Raw genomic sequence first — 22,073 nt, forward strand, 5'->3', positions numbered from 1 at the left:
TAGCTTTATTTTTTTTTTTTTTATTGATGTTTTGATAGGAGGAAGAGATCCCCTCTGCCTACACTGATGGGGTTTACAGAGGAGTAAGATATTTCAACTGCGGACCCAACAAAGCCTTGTTTGTGAAACTGCGAAACTGCCGTCCAGACTTTCGTTTCTATTCATTGCATGGTCCAACCAATCAGATTCAGAGATGTAACTCTATTGGTAAGCATTGCAGGCTTTTGTTGGTTTACGGATTTTTATGGGAGTGGTGGAAAAAAAGACAAAGTTTACAGATTTTTCTAACTTCTGGAATCTATCTGCATTACAGCATTCCAAGAGTACACTAGCAAATGTGTTGAGGAGAACACTCCACCTGCTGCAGACAAAGAAGGATTAGAACGTATGATTGGCTGGAAAAAGGGGATACAAGGACACTGCAACTCCTGTTATTTGGATGCAACATTATTCTGGTGAGAATACATGAATGTTTCATTCTAATATCATCTGTAATTATAAAAATATAGTCTGTAATATAAAAATTAATATTGAACACCAAAAAGTAGTACAGTTCATGGTTTGTAGTTGATAGGTACTGACACTGCCCTCTGCTAACAGAATTATTACAGGCTTTTGTAGGTTAGTTTTGCATCCCAATGTAAAGGAGAATAGGCAATTTTTTTTTTTTCTATTTTGGGTAGAGCAAGGGAGGGTTGCAACCCTTGTCAGATTTTTTTTCACCATCTGTGTCCCATTGTAGAGATATCCCTTCACTTCCTGTCCCATAGCCAGACAGGATGTGAGAGGAAATCCCTGCAATTTAAGCGAATTCCTTGGGGACCCCCAGGTCATCGGACCTAGTGTCCCCATTGGAAGATTTCCCCTCTATTACTTTTCAGAGGACAACCCAAAATGTAGTATTTTCTTTTACTTTCAATGATAATGGTAAATAGGACAAATAGAGAGGGTGAATCTCCTTAACGGGGGGGGGGGGGGGGGGTTTGCACAGACATCAATAAAAATCGACAAGCTTTCTAATCCCTCTATACCCTATTCAAAACTTAAAAAAAAAGTTTTGCCTTTAGTTATACTTTAAAGCAAGGTTAATGCTTGTAAAGGATGCATATTCTTTTATATCTTTCATATTATTAACTATATATTGGCTGAGGGCCAGATCATTTACCCTTCACTGATGTGCAGTTACTAAATGAACACTCTAACTATAGACTGGAGTCACATAAGAAGCTGATGCTTTGTGTGGACTTCTTGCTGGCCCTATTGCTATTGTCTCTGCTCTCATTCGTAGTGTAACTCTTAGTTGTACTGCTTTTGCATTCTCTAGGACTATGTGCAGATTTTGCACACTGAAGTATACCTGTGATATCACTAAGCCACAAATAAAATTAATTGAGCTCCTTTTTAGCACATCTAAGTTTTTCCCAAAAGAGGGACTAGTGCTCTGATACAAACTGTTCATGCTGTGTTTTTCTGTGTCTCTCCCTGCATGGAGATTGCTATTATCTTTTTTTGGCTAATTATCTGTATGGGATGGCTTTCATGTTACCTAATACTTAGTTGCCTTAGTTAATATTCAGTTGCCTGAATGCTGCCTAACCCTTTCTTACAAAGCCAATAAGCCCACTTGTTTATTGCATCAGTAATGCAAGTTTCTTTGCAAGATTTCCTAGTGAAGACTGCACACTTGTTTTTATTTTCTGTACCTCTACTGACCGCACAGTTTTTTTGTGACAAAGCAGATTTACAATAACGCTTGGACAACAGTAAGAGTGGACAAAACTGAACTGACCTCTGTCAGTAGGGTGTTCTAACTCTTTACGTCTATGTTAAAACACTGTGTGGTCATCAGAACTGCCATTTTAATATTTTCATAGTCTGACATTTTATATAATATTCTGATTTGGGGGAATCATGATGGCTATCTGTCATTTAACTGCCAAGTATTCTCTCTGTATATCTCAGTGAGTATTATTATTATTATTATACAGTATTTATATAGCGCCAAAGGGTTTGCTCAGCGCTGTACAAAAGCAAGGGGGACAGAAGATGAGACAAAACAGTAACAATACAATACACGAGGGGTTCGAGGGCCCTGCTCTTTCGAGTTTACAATCTAGTACACTGTCTCCTGCCTCTTCTACACATAGTTGATTATTTACGAAGACTGGAGAGTGCAAAATATGGTGCAGCTCTGAATAGAAACCGATCTGCTTCCAGGTTTTATTGCCAAAGCTTCATTTAACAAGCTGAAATTAGAAGCTAATTGGTTACCATGCACAGCTACACCAGATTCTGAGTGTCCAAGCTTTAGTAAATCTATCCCACAGGAGTGCAAAGCGAAATAAAGTGAACGCAGATTGAATTTACTTTACAGTATCATACAATCCATGAATTCTTAGAGTGTCATTGGCACTGTTTAGAATTCCGTCGTACCTCTGCATCACAAACGCTGGCGCTTTCGACAAATTCATGTGCCAGTCAGGAAATGGCACATGAATTTGTCACACTGAGGTTAGAGTATTCATACTGATAAAATCAGAGGCTCAGTGCTCCTAACCTCCTTTCCCAGCCACTGCTCCCCTCCTACAGACAGGCGCAGTGGGCAATTTTTTTTGTGGGATTGGTGGAGCCTGATGTGGAACTCTGACAAGTTCCCTCTCAGGTTCCACCTCCCTTGTGAATGACAGTGGAAGACTGCGTTTGGACTGAATGGCAGCTATGGAATCTTCCCATTGCCATCCAATCCCCTGATGGGGAACTAGTCTCTCACTGACTTTAACAGCTTGCCTGTTGAAGCACAGGACCTAAAAGACAGGGTTTACCTGACTCTGTTATCCCTGTGCTTCTCAAAACTAGGAAATAAAATTCTCTCAGTCTACCATTGCCCCTAGAAAGCATATTTCTCATTGTACTCTGTGGGAAGAAACATGTCTACAAACATGAGAAAACACAGACAAACATGGTACTCTGTGGGAAGAAACTGGTCTTTTCTCCAGTCTGGCCTGGATCAAAATTTTGGGTCTGCGTATTATCAAGGATGAAATCTCATCCCTTTCAGAGAATACTTGCTTCTCACTTAGTAAAATCCTTCGTACAGAGTGTCGCTCGCATTGTTCCCTGTACACCCCCAGTGATGCCATGGGATCTTAACCTGGAATCGATCCTTCACAAAACTCTTTAAACTTCCCAGGGATATCCATCTGTCTACCCCAACCCACAAGGTTGCCATCCCCTCTTTTAGGCAAGTTTTTATGTTAGTGGACTTAACTTTGTAAAGAACCTTTTCTTGTGCTACACAAAGACCAGGTTGCCTTTGAGGCCTACGGTCTCTTTTCTTCCCAAGGTGGTTCTTGCTTTCATCTTAATAAGAACATTGGTTTTCCATCGCTCTCTGTCCTGCTCCAAAACATCCTCAGCAGATTTCCCTTTCCTTGTCTGGATGTGGTACATGCTGTTGGTACTGATTTTGAATGTCTCTCACAAATATTACTACCCCTAAAGTGGAAATAAACTTAAAAAAAGGAAGGAAGACCAGAAGAAGGTGGCAGCAACTGTGCCGATGTGAGGGGATTCCTAGTTATGTAAGTCTGTGTAATGTGTTAAAATTCTGTAAATACTAGTATATTATGGCTTAAAGCCATAAAAAAATTTTTTGTGAAGATGCATTTCCACTTTAACCACTTGCCCTCCTGAGGCTTTACCCCCCTTAATGACAAGGCCTCTTTTTGCTACTCGGTGCTGCACTAATTCAACTGATAATTGCATGGTCATGCAATGCTGCACCTAAATGAAATTTACGTCCTTTTTTTCCCCACAAATAGTGCTTTCTTTCGGTAGTATTTAATCACCTGTGCGCTTTTTATTTTTCACACTATAAACAAAAAAAGACCAAAAATTTTGAAAAAAAACAATATTTTTTACTTTCAGCTAAAAAAATATATAGTAAACTCAAAGTTAGTTATAAATTTAGGCCAAAATGTATTCTGCTACATCTTTTTGGTAAAAAAAATCCCAATAAGTGTATATTGATTGCTTTATGTGAAAGCTTTATAGCGTCTACAAACTATGGTATAGATACTGCCATTTATGCCATTTTTTTGCTATACATCGCTACGCTAGTTTAATGGACAATTTCGCGGTCATGCAATACGGTACATAAATAAAATTTACATCCTTTTTTTTCCCACAAATTGAGCTTTCTTTTGGTGGCATTTGATCGCCTGTGCATTTTTTATTTTTTGCGCTATAAAAAAAGGCTGACAATTTTGAGGGAAAAAAACAATATTTTGGACTTTTTGCTATAAAACATGTCCAGTAGAAAAAAATGTAAAAATCAAATTTAGTCATAAATTTCTGCCAAAATGTATTCTGCGACATGTCTTTGCTAAAAAAAAAAAAAAAAAACAATACGTGTAAATTAATTGGTTTACGTGAAAATTATAGCGTTTACAAATGGCGGGAAAGATACTGGGATTTTTAATCTCTTTTTATACTAATAATGGCGACGATCAGCGACTTATGGCAGGACTGCGGCGGACATTCTGACACCTGGGGGGGGAACTGACTTGGGGTCACTGACATCCCCAGTGACACCAATACAGTGATCAGTGCAAAAAAAAAAACACTGACACTGTACTAATGGCACTGGGGAGGAAGGGGTTAACTTTTTTATTTACTGAAAGGGTTAACTGTGTGAGGGGAGTGTTTTACTAGGGGGCGGGGGTGTGTACTGCACAGGAACACACTGATGCGGAGAGATAAACTCTTCTCTCCGGATCAGCATGTCAGGAGCTGACAGGGGACTGACAGAAAGCACAGCTGCAGTGTAAGCACTGCAGTCGTCCTCTCTGTCAGTGATTGCCGCTAATCGCCGGGACACGGTAGGTAATGACCGGCCGTGACCCGGCAACTGACACCCGCGGCCGCGATCGGCGGGATGGGTAGGGCGTGCACGCGCCTCGTGCGCGCCCCCTACCTGTTTTGCAAACGCATGTTTTAAAACGTGGTTTTGCCCAGCCATGCCGACCTGCCACTGTATTTCTACAGTGGCTGGTCGGCTAGAAGTTAATGAATGATTCAGAAAACAGGATTGTTTACTTCCTGTAAAATCCTTTTCTTGGAGGTAACGGACACAGGTCCCACTCCTCTATTCTTATGATTTACCCCTAACATCACAAAACTGGAACATGATGAGAGTGGAAGGGGCTTTACCTGGCTTTCTCACAGCTGCTAGTATCAAATCTCTTCTAGGCAGCAGGATAACCCAGTGTTCCAGAATTGCTTCTAACTTGTATCCTTTAGCCTCCCTGGCGGTATTCCCAAGTGTAGCTCGGGGTAAAGTTTCAGTACCAAAATCGGTAACCCAGAGCTACACTCGGGCTTACCATGCGGCGCTGCTCCGGGATCCCTCGATCACTTACCTTGTCCCCTGCGATGTCCCTCCTGCAGTGTCCCCTGTAATTTCCTCCGGCAGATGCCGGCATCTGTCATCTTGGTTCGGTCTCCTGCGAGCGTCGGGACGTACGGGGAGGGAACTGTCGGGAAATTTTGAAAATGACAAAAAGTGACATTCACTAAAATAACATAGTAAAACATTACTGTATCAAAGCATTTGACATACATTTTGTCCCTAGTGCTTTGTCCTGTGCCCTGACTGCATTTTTACCGTTCTTTCTGCCTGGAAATTGAGAAATGTCCGTGGAATCCAAAAAGCGTCCCTTTAGGTCAAAATCGGTTTTAGACCAGCTAGAGAACGATAATAAATTAGAACTACTTGCAGAATTGAGTGATAATGATTTGTGGGGAAATTCGTCATCAGACACTGAAAACGATTCTGCGACTTTGCTCAGTGATGTGTGAACTTGGCGCTATATTTCAAATTTCAGTGTTTTTGGTTTGATTATATTATTGAATTAAATTTATTATTATATTATTATTATTTTTTATGATTATTTATTATTTATGATTTCGTGTTTCAAATTTTAACATACCTGGAATGTTTACTAGACTCTTGTTCGGACAGATTTCAGTGAGTTATTCCTAAAAATTACAGGCCTACAATAAAAAAAATACATATTTCCATGCAAAAAAATTTACCTCTTTGAGCACAGAAATATGGACATAATCAGACCGCTAGGGAGGTTAATGAACTTCAAGAAAATAATTTTACAGTGTAAAGTGGAAGTGGAAAGCCTTGGTTTTCCTATTTTTTCAGCCCTTGTGCACTGACCACTAAGAAATTTGAAGATTTTCGAAACTTCTCACATTAAAATCTTTCCTCCTTCTTAATCTTTAAAGAGTTTGAGCTAAAAGAACAAATTTGCTAAATATATATATTTTATTGGAAGTTTAGCAGTTACTTTGCCTCTAGTTGATGCTATTAGGGGCTGTGTTAGAACTTGCAAAAACCACCAGAGGGTCTATAAGGCTGGTTTATAGATGGCTCTAATTTTGGTCATTCAACCCACAAGAGACAGAGAAAATCACTCCAAAAATTAAGTGTATCGAGAATACAAATCTTCCCATGAATAGTGTAAAAAGGAAGTGGTGGTGGTTGGAGGGGGCTTCTGCTGATACAGTTGTTTTATTTCTGTTCATTCCCTAGTGATAAAAGAGGGCATAAGAATATCAGGATTACTTCAACCACTTTATCTCTCAACTGTACACTCTTATGGACCAAAGCAATTTTTACATTTCTGCTGTCTGCCCAACTTAAGATAGCAAAGCATTTTGTGTTTTTTTTTTTTCCTGGAAAAGAAAGCTTTCTTTTGGTGATATTGATTGTCTTACAAAAACTCCTCCTTTTTTATTTTCAACGTTGTATGAAAAACGAAAAAAAAAAAATCACCTTTTTTCTATTGTTCTGTGTGATCTGTGTTTAAGAAAAATATTGCCACTGTAGACAAGAAGTATAAATTATATTCTATAATTTGTCCGATTTATAACGACACTAAAATTAAGATTAAGGTACAAACTACTGCAAACAAACGACAGTAAGTCAATTCTTTAAAATTACATTCATGTTCATCTAAAAAGGCTTCAGAAAGTATGCCCATATATAAAAACAAAAGACAATTGTAATGCATATTAATTGTAACAAGTTTGGTTAAGGTGCACTCGAGTTTTTTTTTATATCTTTTGTAATATATTGTGCCAATACATTTTTTTTTTTTTCTTCTTTATTGTTTTACCAGTATGTTTGCATGCTCCTCGGTAATGGATACCATGCTGCTGCGTCCTCCAGATAAGAATGATGGTGATACATATGTGGATACCCGAGACTTGCTGCGCACTGAGATAGTTAACCCTTTACGAAAGTGAGTGCACATATTAATATAAAGTATACGTAAGCCGTAGCAATAAACTTCTTTTACTCACTTTTGGTCTATCTAATAAATCAATGGAAGCATTTTGTTATATCTGTTTGATAAGTGTAAAAAAAGTTGTTGATCTAGTCAGAAATTAAGAGCTGTCCTATGCCCTTGGTTTACATAAGCTGGTCATACACTAGTTGATTAATGAACAAGCATAGAAAATTCTCAGTACAGTCGATGACTTGATGAAAGTCTTTTAAAAAAAAAAAAAAACTTTTAACAAATGGACTTTACCAAACAAATTAAATTCACTGTTAAAAATTTGTTTGAGAAAAAGTTTCCATCCTGCTCCTTTAAAAATAAAATGTTGATTTCACCCCTTATAATGATTAGAAAACTGAACCAAATATTTTTAAAGTAAAACAATTCGAACAAAATTCTACTAGTATATGGCTGGATTTACTATGTTATCTCAAAGAGTCTGTTAAGCCCTCATTATTGTTCTCTTGGACTACAGAATGATTAGCCTTTATGGTGTACAGATCTGAGAGTAGTTGAATGGTTTAGCAAAAGACACTGAAGAAGGCTGACAACACTTAGCTGTGTGTCAGCCCACTATGGGGCTTAGGAGTTGAGAGTATTTCGGACAAATCAACAGGTACATTTTCTGTAGTTCTGGGTTGTTTGAGTGGAAAAACAAGGGAAAAAATGTTCAAGTGTTGCATTTTGTATTTTTTGCATTGACACACACTTTAAAGTAACATCACAGAAATCTTTATTATTTTGCAACAAGTCAACAGTTGCTGTTGCTTTTCTAAAGAATTTGGACAAGAACAGCTAAACTGCATATTTTTGTTGTACCTGCTAAGTGCACCCTGGGTACTACAGTGGATATAAAAAGTCTACACTCCCCTGTTAAAATGTCAGATTTCTGTGATGTACAAAAATGAGACAAAGATAAATAATTTCAGAACTTTTTCCACCTTTAATATAACCTACAAACTGAAATCTTTTAGGTGGAGGGAAGTAAAAATAAAAAACTAAAATAATATGGTTGCATAAGTGTGCACATCCTTAAACTAATACTTTGTTGAAGCACCTTTTGATTTTATTCCAGCACTCAGTATGTTTGAGTCTATCGGCATGGCACATCTTGACTTGGCAATATTTGTCCACTCTTCCTTGCAAAAACACTCCAAATCTGTCATATTGTGCCGAAATTGACTGGTATTTGGAACTGTTCATAATTCCCTCTACCTTGACTAAGGCCCCAGTCCCAGCTGACAAAAAACATCCCCAAAACATGATGCTGCCACCACCATGTTTCACTGTGGGTATGGTCTTCTTTTGGTGATGTGCAGTGTTGTTTTTGCGCCAAACTTATCTTTTGGAATTTTGGCCAAAACGTTCAACCTTGGTTTCATCAGACCATAACACATTTTCCCACATGCTTTTGCAAGACTTCAGATTAGCCGGGTTCAGATGTTTTTCTTTGTAAGAAAAGGCTTCCGACTTGGTAATCTACCCCGTAGCCCAGACATATGAAGAATACGGGAGATTGTTGTCACATGTACCACACAGCCAGTACTTGCCACATAAAAGTACTTGCTCCTTTTAAAGTTGCTGTAGGCCTCCTGGCAGCCTCCCAGACCAGTTTTCTTCTTGTATTTTCATAAATTTTGGAGGGACATCCAGTTCTTGGTAATGTCACTGTTGCACCATATTTTCTCCACTTGATGATGACTGTCTTCACTGTGTTCCATGGTATATCTAATGCCTTGGAAATCCTTTTGTACCCTTCTCCTGACTGATACCTTTTAACAATGAGATCCCTCTGATGCTTTGGAAGCTCTCTGTGATCCATGGCTTTTGCTGTAGGATCCGACTAAGAAAATGTCTGGAAAGACCCACTAGAACAGCTGAACTGTATTTGAGGTTAATTATAGGCACTTTAAATGATGGCAGGTGTGTACTGACTCCTGTTTAACATGCTTTTGAATGTGATTGCTTAATTCTGAACACAGCTACATCCCCAGTTATAAGAGGGTGTGTGTTTTTCAATTGAGTTGTACAGTTTGTAGGTCACATTAAAGGTGGAAAAAATTCTGAAATTATGTTTCTTTGTCTAATTTTTTTACATCACAGAAACCTGACATTTTAACAGGGGTGTGTAGACTTTTTATATCCACTTTATATATGCTTAATTGTGATGTAGGGTGATATCAAACAAGCACATTTTATATACATTCTGCATGAGTTTAGCATGGAGGTGGATAGGATTTTGAGACTAATTTGCTATCACATACAAATGTAAAAGCCCTCATCATTTTTTAAAGCTTGTTAATACAAAAGGTACAAAGTGTATCCATATCCCTTACACTAAACTCATGTAGCATTTTTTTTTTAAACAGATGTTCTTTATTGCTCATGTAGCAATTTTTAGTTTAGTAGGCAAGTGTTATGTGGGTGGTTTGTGGCAGAAAGTCTGTATATCAGTAGCACACCTTACTGACCAACTGATCTTGTTTTATTTCAGAGTGCTGAGTTGAGCAGGTGGGTGGCATCCTCTTTAGAATGCACATAGAAAATAATTCTCACTGACACACCAACCAACATTTTAGGACCTAGCAGGGAAAAGACTTTACTTTCGCAGCAAAGTCCAAAAACAATGGCTGATGGTGTTCTTTTTTTTGACTGTGGAATAAAGATTATCCTTCTTTATGAAGGCAGTGTAATGGTGAGGATTCTTTTCTGTATGATTTGGGGCAAAAGCACCCAATGTCTTGGGAACTCTAGGGGCAAGATTGATCATTGCTCCAAATTAAATAAATATCCAGCTTATGAGTGTTAAAGTGTAATGTTAAAATGTAAACAAGTATCTGGACTGCCCAGTTCTTTCTCCCCTATGCCTTACTGTCTGCAACTTTCTCAGCTTTTAACCCTGCCTGTTTTACTTCTTTTTTTTTTTCCTCCTTTTCTCTATTTCATGCTCTCCTCTCAAGGCCACAGTAAACAGTTATCTTCATACAATCTTTGCTTAAAGTTCTCAGTTAATTTTCGCTTGTTCATTTGCAAAGTATTTTCACTCACTTTGGCTCACATGGATGTACCTCCTGACAGGTAACATTGACTGTTTATTTTACTACTGAACCCGCATTTGGCAGTATTTAAAATGTTTGTGTTTGCATGGCCATTAACCTCTTGGAAATCCTGTTATTTATTAATAGATATAAACTGTGTTTTTCTTCTTGACTTTTGTTAGTAACAGAAAAGGTGATTTAAAGTAGAAGTATAGCCAAAGCTATTTTGGCTATACTTCTCCTATGGATCACAGGAGTGCAGAACCGGTCCAGGCTCTGAGACGATCTCACCCATTTGGGCTGGATCCACTCAGAATCCTGGTCTGGCACCTGGCTCAGCCTCTCAGTGATCTAATGAGAGCCTGAGCCAGCCATTCCCACCCCTCCACAGCCCAGTTCTACAGTGATTGCTGTAGAGGCAGAGCAGAGAACGAGATACTGACATCCCTGGATCTCTGCTCACAGAATACTGAGAACTGAGTGATCAGTGGTGTTTGATCACTCAGTTCTCAGTGCAGAGCTGTCAGGGGGCAGATGCAGCATTGGATCCATGCTGCATCCACCTAGGTGAGTATAAATGTGTTTGTTTTTTTTTGTTTTTTTTTCAAAAATCTCATTCTTTTACTCTTAGTGTAAAATGTTAGTCTATGATTTAAAAAAAAAAAAAAAGTATATCTATTTATCTCCATGTATTCCTTCTGTCTTATGTTTGTTTAGGAATGGGTACGTATGTGCTACTAAAATAATGGCCTTAAGGAAGATTTTGGAGGCTGCAGGAAAGAGCACAGGCTTCACCAATGAAGAAAAAGGTGACTACAGTAATATTTCAGAATGCCTTATAGTAATGCAACCTCATACAACAAGCTGTTTTTTCATGGCATCTCTCAGATTGCACATTGTCCTCCTTACCAGACATTAGTAGACTTATTCAATACAGAGTTCTTTAAATTCTCTAAAAAGTCAAATTATATTCAGGTATGTATTGTTAACTCAGAAAAATCCCTTCTTTTGCTTTCTTTTGCTTTCAGCCTCCCCTATGTGATCTGTAGTGTAAATAGAACAGTGCACATGACTGAAACTAATGTGTACTGTTTATTCCAAACAAACAGAAGATGGAATAAAGGGAGAGGTTATGGAGGATGTTAGAAGAAGGCAGAAAAGTACAGTAAGGAACAATTTCATGAAAAACAGATTACAGGGCCATTGGTTAGAGGATATGTATGGATGATTTTTGGAGAATATGGATATTGTTTAGTGTTACTTTAAGTGCAGTTACCCAGCCAATTAGAATCTCACATCTATTGATCTGACATCATTTTTTATTGGTTATTATTAGTTACTGCACACATGAATGGTCATTTTAAGAATAACAATCCCTGACTGAAATTGGCCATTTATATCCCAGTATATCTGTGCAGTATGATGCTTAGTCTGTCAGAATAACAGCAAATCAGAAGTGAGTGTTTGGAAGGGGGACGGAGGGTAAGAACAGAACTGGAATAGAGGGGATAGAAAAGCAGCAATATGCATTAAAGCAGAACCATACTCGCCTCCATCGATGCAATGTCCTGAGCTTCCCATCGGCTGTTGACCTCTTTGAACGGCTAGCTTCCCGGTATCAAGCACCAGCTGCTTTCATTGGCTAGGCTGACATAACGTCACTCACTGTACAGAGGCGGACAGGCTGGTAGGTAAGAAGAATGCAGAAGAAAGAAAGCATGTCTGTTTTTGCATGAAAAATCCTACCTGTTTTTTTTTTTTATGGTTGAACTGGATGGACTTTTGTCTTTGTTCAGCTAGACTAACTATGTAACCTGTTCACCCACTTTTATTATTTACTTAAGGTTCCACTTTAAGTAGCATGTGGGTAGTTATCAGGGAACAGATTAATGCAGGAAGTTGAGGAAGTGTTAGCATAGACAAAGGTGCAGCAGGGAAGTGTTAACACAGGCAGGGCTGAAAGAAGTTCAGAACAGGGATAATTAGCTCAAGCAGAACAAAAAAAGAATAAATAAAGGCAAAAATTTATTTTTTTATTTAAAGTTTTGGTTAGAGTGGAAAGGAGTTTGAACACTAAGAGAGATTTGCTCTTATATCCTGTTGTGGCTATGGGACAGGGAGTGAAGGTAAATCTCCCCAATGGGACACATGGGTACAAAAAAAAATCTGGCAGGGGTTATAATCCTCCTTTACTCTATCCAAAACGAAAAAAAAAAGTTTTAGCTTTAGTTCTACTTTAACACAAGCAGTACATGGTGACGCTCAAGAGAGCACAGGAAGGGTTCATTCCGGTGGCACCCCCTTCCCCAACTGCCTTGTACTTCTATCCATATCGCTCTCCCGCTGCTCCTAACTCTGATGCAAGTGCCAAAAAATACCTGCTGTCGGCCAGTGTGGGAGCTTACAAAGGGAGATTATCACTTTGTCATGTGACAGTGTTTTGATGTAGTGATTGGCTTCTAGGCCTGAGCATTGCTTCATATAACAGATGTTTTGCAGTACCAGCAACAGAAGGAAAGCAATGCTCAGAAGTAGAGAATAACTGGGTCAGGGGTGACTTGAAAGAGATCGCATCACTTTTCACTGATTGGGCAACAGGATCTCTTTAAGACACTATGGCAAAACATTACGTGTCCTTATTAATCACATGATGCTGTAAGTCTAATAATATAACCTTATATGCATGTCTCACCTTCCACTTTTCCATATTTACAGATCCAGAGGAGTTTCTAAACCAGTTATTCCAGGTTCTCAGGGTAGAGCCTCTCTTTTACATCCGGTAAGTGAGGTATTCTCATTAAAAGCCGCACCTTTAGTCTTCAGTTAATAAGGAAAAGTACAGTAACCTATAGAAATGATTTTTTTTCTATTGCTCTGGAAATGTTATTGTAGTAGAAAGCAAAGAAGGATACAAAAGAGAGATGCATGCAGCAAGTATATCATAAAAAGGAGGCTAGAACTAGAATCTCTAATTGATGGAACAAATATCTGTCAGGTTTGTATTGCTGTCTGAGTGCCTGTTGGTATCTTGGTCACCAGGACAGGATGTGGAGGAAAAGTAAAATGTTAGCAATAATATGCTACATGGAGGAGAAATTCACAGTGAACAGTGCAGTTTTAAGCGTGAGGTTTTACCTCATTATGTGTGGTGCACAGGCCGTTTGTCAGTTTAGAAATCCAATGTTTAAATGTAGAATTGATAAGTGGACTCAGATCCTACTGAGAGACTGCTCACCTCCAGTGTGATTGGGAAACCATTATCCTCCCTGTCCCTAGCGTATGCTACCAAAATGACTTGTGCTTATCAGAATTTGCGTAATGAACTGCCAACTTTGGACTAGGAAGACTGGGATGACTGTACAAGCCATTATGTAATGAATATGATCTCAGCTAGGGATTGATTCATTAATTCATAAGTTTCTTCATAGAGCCTATATTACCCCTAAATGCCTGGCCACTATCCACTGCTCGGCTGACTCTTCCTGCATTCGCTGTCACTCCACTGAAGGATCCTTCATATGGTGTGGACCTGCCCCTCTATTCGGCCTTTCTGCATGGCAATGGTAACTGGATTTAAGAGAAAATGTGAGTCAACCCTTGGATTAGAACCCAAGGTGCTCCTGTTGGGTGTCTTGGATGTAGTGGACCTTGGATGCTAATTTGAATTGTTTATTTTTTATGCTACTTTATATGCCCACTAAAAACTCTTCTTAAATGGAAACTTCCTGATCCCACCTACCTTGTTTTAGTGGCATACTGCCATTGACTATGATTAGTCAATGTATAGGCTAACCTGTGTGAGCAGAAACTGTGCAAAAAAATGTGCTAAAATGTTTTCTGCTTGGGTTGATTCATGGGGCTCCAGTTAATTTCCTCGTCAGAAGTAGTGGATTTTTCTGCCGATCATGTTCTCTCTTTATAGAGGTGGATATTGTGTCATTCTCTTTTCGCTGCCACCCTCCCAGGGTGTGAAACCCCTTGGAATTAACTGGGTTTCTGCAGTAATTTGCATAAAATATAATTTGATCCAGGTAGCAGCAGTAGATGAACACAGTGTGCTAATGCTGATAACAACACAAACAATTCTAATTTCTTATGTGTTTACTGAGGTCTCCTATTAACATTCACAGTGTTGGAGGAAAAAGTAAGTAAACCAATAGACAAATTACTTCAACAAAAGCAAACTAGAGTCAGTAGTATGCACATCTGGAATCCAATTAATGAAATGAGTTTGGAGGTGTGGTTTAGGGCTACTTTGATAAAAGACACTCAAACATTTTAAGATTGCTGTTCATAAGCATCCGCTGATGTGACTCATGCCTCGCAAAAAGGAGCTCTCTGAAATCATACGATCAAGAATAGCTAATTTGCATGAGGCTGGAAAGGGATACAAAGCAATATCAAAGTGTTTAGGCATCCATCAGTTGACAGCTGGACAAATTGTCTATCAATAGAGACAGTTTAGTACTGTGGCTTCTCTTCCTAGAAGCGAGTGCCTAGCCAAGATGACTTCCAAGGCAAAATGCAGAATCCTCAGTGAGGTAAAGAAAAACCCACAAGTAACAGCTAAAGGCTTGAAAACAAACTGGCAAACATCCCTGTTCATGAGTCTGCCATATGTAAGTCTTTGAACAAGCAGGGTGTCCATGGCAGAACACCATGGAGGAAGCCGCTGCTCTTCAAAAAATACTGCCTATCTGAAGTTTTCCAAAGAGCAACAGACTGCATTGCTACTGGCAAAATGTGGACTGATGAAACGAAAGTTGAATTGTTCCTAAAGAATACCCAGCACCATGTTTGGTACAAAAAAGACGCAGCCCCCCTCCAAAAAAAAATGAGCAAAACTTCCCTTTTGGTGAAGTTCCATTTTAGGCATTTTGTGTTTGTCTATTTTTGTGACTTAGATGAGGATCAGTTCACATTTTATGACAAATTACTTCAGAAAACCAGATGATTCCAAAGAGTACACATACTTTTCCTTGCCACGTTATAAAGGCTCCAACATATCTTTTCAGGAATACCTTTATTACATATCCCTGTCCTATCTTTGCTACATATTCTGTAGCAGCTGTAATGAAACCAATGAAGATGTTTCATTAGTGTTAACATGGAAATATTACATTTGTCAAAGTTTGTATGATGTGGTTTAGTAGTGCCTCATTAAGTACATGGCATTTTTTTTCATTTAGGACACCTAAGAAGGAGCCGCAGGGCTGTATATTTTATCAGATTTTCATGGAGAAGAGGCAGTCAGTGGATGTGCCATCAGTGCAGCAGTTGCTGGAGTGGTCCATGGTTAACGGCGATCTCAAGTTTACTGAGGTAAGAAAAAAAGTCATGTCTGCATTTAATACAACCCCAAGAGCAATTTGTTAGGGACGACTGTACACCTACCTAATTAGGTAATCAGACAATCATTTGGCAGCAGCACAATGCATAAAATAATAATGCAAAGTGCACACTACTTAATCTCCTAGATTGTAAGCTCCAAGGACCAGGCCCTCCTATCCCTCTTGTATTGAACTGTATTGTTGCTGTATTGTCTCCCTTTATATTGTAAAGCGCTGAGCAAACTGTTGGCGCTATATAAATTCTGTATAATAATAAGTTATAATTATAGCACAGTTATATGCTTGACCAATTTCACTTTTTAACAGTAGAAAAGAACACAGCACAATCTGTTTTCTCTCATTTTTTCTTTATTGTATAAATGGTATACAGCAGGCGATGTATGTGTCATCAGTTTGTTTTAAGTTTATTTTACTTTATTCTTTTTACTTTTTCTTCTTCTGTTGAGTAATAACATTCAGTTGTTTCCAACTGTGATGATGATCTGTGACACAATGCTCCTTTAATGTGTCCATGTTATGGATGTGTTCTTCATTTCATCACTCTTTGACATTTTTCTTCTGTGCTTTGCATGGAAATTGATGGATCATATCTTATATTTCAATTAAATTTAGTATTAAGAAAAAAAAAAAGTAATTATTGCTTCTGTCCTTTATGCCAGGTTCCATCTTGCCTCATCATTCAGATGCCCAGAGATGGAAAGAACAAGATGTTTCCAAAAATTAGTCCAACGTTGCAACTGGACATCACCGATCTCCTTGAAGATGGTAATTAAAAACTATTAAGCTAAAAGACAGACAGCAGAGACAGAGAGGTACCAATGTTCAAAAACTGTAGCAAAATTGAAGCTGTTACTTATAGTAATCAGTTTGCTTCCTTGCCTTATTTATAGCAAAGGAAGAAAGAAAACAAGCAAATAAACAGAAGCAAGATATTAAAGCGGAGCTCCACCCAAAAGGGGTAGTTCCGCTTTAAGGATTGGTCGCCCGCTCCCCGTTAAGGATTGATACCTTTGTGGAGCGGGTAACCGAAATTTACAGGTACCCACTCCTACGTCCGATGCAATCAGAAGCAGAAATTGTGCTTCCCCTCCCTCCCCGTAGTCTTCTGGGACACGTGACGGGTCCCAGAAGACTATGGGACCATTCACAAAGCGCAGTGGGTAACCAGCTGTGAAGCTGCAACCTGTCATAGTCGGGTGCCCACACTGAAGATGCCAGCACCGGGAACACAGGGCGGCCGGTGAAACTGGCTGTGGGAAGGGGGTGGGGGAATGAGGGACAGGTAAGTGTCTGTTTTTTAAAACAGATTTTGTAGCTGCTGAATTTTATTTATTTAAAGCAGAGTTCCAGTTTAAAAAAAATAAAGTTAGTAGTTACTGCCCTGACTTAAAGCAAAGATTTTCAGTGGGTGGGAATGTGTGAGAAATGTATGGTACAGTAAGGAGGACAAGAGTTATGACTTTTCCATTTTTGTGCCTGTGCTTTAATATTTTTACAGTTTTCTTTCCTTTTTCTGCAATTTTGTTAAGATGATTTTTATTGAGTTTACATAAGGTAATTATAAACCTAACAATACTCACCTAAGGATAATGAGGAGGAACCAGGAAAAAGGATTAAAGTGCAATAGGACACAGTAACTGTACATGCAGCATATGGTCCATTTTAAAGAGTTTATAGATTACGGCTCAGAGAGGATCTTATCAGGGTACAACTATCATAAAGGAAGAGAGAACAAAATACACTCTATCAGGTCACAATGAAGCAGGTTTTGAAGGAATCAGCTGTAGTTTGAGCAATGGAAGCCCACAATCCCCAAATGTTATCAAAAAAAGGCAGATGGCTTCTCTCTGTGTATGTTACCTTGTAGAGGGGGAGAACAGAGTTAATAACTCCACCTTTTACACCATGATACATGTTACTCTCCTATTTAGGGTGTGACATGGTGCAAATGGGTGCCACAGCAGCCCCCACCCCTTGACCACAAGCGTAGGTTCTTCCCCCCCCCCCCCCCCCACACACAGAAATTGTTACTTTTGAATTTGGCTTGATTGTGTGACACAGCAGACTTGTAATTCTCAGTGGAACGCTAGTGTAGTTATTGATTTGTTGTCAATTGAAACTTTCTCCAGCTCTACAACTGAAAGCCTGTACCTCGATACAGGCAGAGAGCTGGAGGAAGACCCTTCAGGAGCCTGACGTTGCATCTGCGATTCACTGAACGTACGTGCAATGCATTGCAGGCTCCTATGCAAACAAGTAATAAATGCACATTTGTTTTCCTGCAAATATATTTGCATTTAATATTTTTCTGTAAAAGATTGGTTTAGCCTTTAATCTGACATATTCACATAGAACTCAGTGGAGGGTGAGGGGTCTTCCATTTAGGTGCGATGTACTTTTTTTTCGCATAAAAATACGGAATATGTAAAAATCGTTTACAATACAATGGAGATGTCCCCAAAAAGGCCCAAACGACATGCTTCCAGTGACAGGATATTGGATAGACCAAATGAGTTTCAAGTAAAACAAGTAATCTGATGCCAAAATTCAAAGATATAGCTGCATTCCTAGACTGTGTGAAAAAAGCTTCTTTCTTACAGTTCTTGAAGCAGTACTGATGAGCCTGTAAACCCTAGTGAATACAGTTTTACTGGAGTGTAGTAAATCTGATGAAAAAGTTAGAATTTTTTAGTTATTATGTATGTATTTTCGTGGATACTTTTTACCACCATCTTTCCATTTTCTTCTTGCTGTTCAGTATGTTTTTCTGTGTTTTAAACTACATTTTGTTTTTGGAGCACATTTTTGATTTAGACCAAGCAATAAAAATGTATTTTAGATCCAAATGTATTTACTGTACCTGACAGATGATTGCATATTTATCATTTAACATCTGAGGAAATACACAAAAAAAAAGATAATGCATGCGCATTTTTATTCAAATGTGGCAAGATGCAAGGAAAAGCGAAAATAGTTTTGCACACCAGTACATTCTATTTTAATATGCCTTGTATGCTGCAATTTAGGTGCATATTTATATTATTGAAGCTGAACAGCAACTAAAAGGTTAACACAGATATAAGCCAGCAGTTTTGTGAAAAATTTGTATTTTTCTCTCCATTTCTGAGATTTAAGCTGGGTACACATGGACCGAAAATTAGGTGAAACTGGTTGGTTTTTGGCAGGAACTGGCCAACTTTTGGCCCATGTGTACAACTCCTCTTTGGACAGTGTGACAATGGGCTTCTGTTGCACAAGCATGTTGGAAAACCAGTATCTGATCAGCCAATGGCTGCGAGTGCTAATCGATCTGTTTTGTCAGAACAAAATAGCCCAGCAGGGAGTTCACCGCACTAACATTGGATGCGTTAGTGTGGTGATTATGTAAGGTTTTTTCGTTCTGCCTGCTGGGTTGAATGAAAAAAAAAAACTTCCCATGTGTACCCGGCTTAACAGCTTTACCAGCAAAGCATAGCCCTGTCTGGCAGGGCAGGAGACCTACGTTTTCTCTGCTGCAATTAACACCTACAGGTCCTGTCCCTCCCTTTGCCTGTGACTGGACAGTGACAGGAGAAGCAGCACACTTGTATGGTCATTCCTCTATCAATCTGCTGTCTCTTCCTTGTGGACACCATAATATAAAATTCTGCTTCCCCCTGTTTCAGTCTAAGGTCTGCTGTACAGGGGTTTGCAAGAGGTTGATGTCAAGTCGAATTCAGGTACTTGCATTGCTTGAGTTAAACATATAAAACTATGTTAATAAATACAGGGCTGTATTAACTCTTTTGTTGCCACTGATATGAGGTTTACATCAGCAGCAGTGGCAGGTTTTCCACACAGCCAGTTAGAGGGGAAGAGACCAACAGACGTCCTTTCAGTTTCAAGTGCACTTTCTTGAGCTACTGTGGCCAGAAAGGGAAAGTTCCGCTTTAAAGACTGGTCCCCCGCTCTCCATTAAGGATTGGCACCTTTGAGTGGTGGGGGGGGGGGGTGGGTACCCGAATTTGACAGGTACCCACTCCCACTTCCAGTCCATTCGCCTAGGCGACCGGAAGCAGAAGATGTCCTCCCTCCCTGTAGTCTTTTGGAACATGTGACAGGTCCCAGAAGACTACAGGACCATGCATGAAGCGCAGCACTACTCGTGCATGCGCAGTGGGTACCCGGCTGTGAAGCCGCAAGCTGTCACAGCCGAGTGCTTGCACTGAAGATGCCGGCGCCTGGAACACAGGACAGCCGGTGAAACGGGCTGCGGGGGACACACCAAGGGACAAGTAAGTGGCTGTTTTTTAAAAGTCAGCAGCTACAGTTTTTATACCTCCACCCATCCCCCAAAATGTGCGCTAAGATCATGTTATATAAAAAATTTAAACTACCACCATTTTATTTTTCAGGATCTCTGATTTCAGAAAATGTATTCTGTTTGGGGTTTTAACTATTCTTCAGGCCTTAAATGTGCATTTTACTATGTGTGCAAAACAAAAAACCTCAAAAAATTGCTGTAGCAGTGAAAAGGGTTCATTTGTGTCTTTTATTTTTACTTGGAGTTCAGTTTGCTCATATCATATCTTGCTACTGGCAAGTAAGTTACAGTGTTGCAAAATCCTCACACTTTTCTTTACCAGTCTTGTTAGTATTTGCTTGGCATAGGAATTCTGGTAATAAAATGTCATGACATACTATACATATTTTTAAAGCTCAAAATAACATTATGCAATCTAGAATTTTAATATTAGTTTTCTTCTCTTCTTTACAGCCCCAAGGCAATGCTGTATTTGTCAGTCACTGGCAGTAGTGGAGTGTCTGGACTGTTATGAGGACACAGGGATCACACCAGGACACATAAAACAATACTGTGCAATTTGCAGTACACAGGTATGACTCTCCTGACATGAAAATGTTCATTTCATTTCAAAAGTGTCTGAAGTGCCTGGAGTTCATAACAACCACTTCAGGTTTTCTTTTCAATATCCAGAAAATTACATTCTGAACCTGATTGGTTGCTCTGTCGACAAAGGTCTTTTTTTCAGACCCTTGAATTCAAGAGTCCTACATGCTTTTTGGTGCTCTAACATGACACTTTCTTCTGAACAGGTTCATCTTCACAGAAAGCGCTGCAGCCATCATCCCAGGGAGCTGTGTGTACCTGAAAATCTAAATGGACAGACGGTGTTCCAGAGACAGTATTTGCAGCTCTTTGCTGTTTTATGTATAGAAACTAGCCACTATGTTGCCTTTATTAGACTGAACTCCCAGAAACGACCTCTGTGGGCTTTCTTTGACAGCATGGCTGACAGAGAAGGTGGGTTATACCTGTACATGATGTGTTCAGTCTTTGTATTTCAGTTACCTTGTTTTGTAAATAAAAATAAGTTAAAGTATGTAAGTGGTCTCCAAACTGCTGCACTTGGAACTCTTATTTTTCTCACTGATACAAGACACTATTCCTCCCACTGACATCAGTGATGGGGCACTATTCCTCCCACTGACACCAATGATGGGGCGCTATTCCTCCCACTGACACCAGTGATGGGGCGCTATTCCTCCCACTGACACCAGTGATGGGGCGCTATTCCTCCCACTGACACCAGTGATGGGGCACTATTCCTCCCACTGACACCAGTGATGGGGCACTATTCCTCCCACTGACACCAGTGATGGGGCACTATTCCTCCCACTGACACCAGTGATGGGGCACTATTCCTCCCACTGACACCAGTGATGGGGCACTATTCCTCCCACTGACACCAGTGATGGGGCACTATTCCTCCCACTGACACCAGTGATGGGGCACTATTCCTCCCACTGACACCAGTGATGGGGCACTATTCCTCCCACTGACACCAGTGATGGGGCGCTATTCCTCCCACTGACACCAGTGATGGGGCGCTATTCCTCCCACTGACACCAGTGATGGGGCGCTATTCCTCCCACTGACACCAGTGATGGGGCACTATTCCTCCCACTGACACCAGTGATGGGGCACTATTCCTCCCACTGACACCAGTGATGGGGCACTATTCCTCCCACTGACACCAGTGATGGGGCACTATTCCTCCCACTGACACCAGTGATGGGGCACTATTCCTCCCACTGACACCAGTGATGGGGCACTATTCCTCCCACTGACACCAGTGATGGGGCACTATTCCTCCCACTGACACCAGTGATGGGGCACTATTCCTCCCACTGACACCAGTGATGGGGCACTATTCCTCCCACTGACACCAGTGATGGGGCACTATTCCTCCCACTGACACCAGTGATGGGGCACTATTCCTCCCACTGACACCAGTGATGGGGCACTATTCCTCCCACTGACACCAGTG

The 22,073-nt window shown here is 39.8% G+C and overlaps 1 protein-coding gene across 1 annotated transcript in view; it reads left to right on the forward strand.

Moving 5' to 3' along the window:
* Positions 1–22,073, forward strand: part of LOC149454897 (ubiquitin carboxyl-terminal hydrolase CYLD-like) — a 61,595-nt gene that overhangs the window by 32,063 nt on the left and 7,459 nt on the right. Inside the window, exons 6-14 of the mRNA XM_089687061.1 lie at positions 39–207; positions 314–455; positions 7,194–7,316; positions 11,111–11,202; positions 13,109–13,172; positions 15,583–15,715; positions 16,404–16,509; positions 20,501–20,619; positions 20,839–21,046. Of these exons, the coding sequence (XP_089543187.1) occupies positions 39–207; positions 314–455; positions 7,194–7,316; positions 11,111–11,202; positions 13,109–13,172; positions 15,583–15,715; positions 16,404–16,509; positions 20,501–20,619; positions 20,839–21,046 (1,156 nt within the window). The remainder of the gene's footprint in view (positions 1–38; positions 208–313; positions 456–7,193; positions 7,317–11,110; positions 11,203–13,108; positions 13,173–15,582; positions 15,716–16,403; positions 16,510–20,500; positions 20,620–20,838; positions 21,047–22,073) is intronic.

The sequence above is a fragment of the Staurois parvus genome, unplaced genomic scaffold (genome assembly GCF_062004578.1).
Source record: "Staurois parvus isolate SC_StPar_1 unplaced genomic scaffold, SC_StPar_1.0 ptg000415l, whole genome shotgun sequence".
Classification (NCBI taxonomy): domain Eukaryota; kingdom Metazoa; phylum Chordata; class Amphibia; order Anura; family Ranidae; genus Staurois; species Staurois parvus.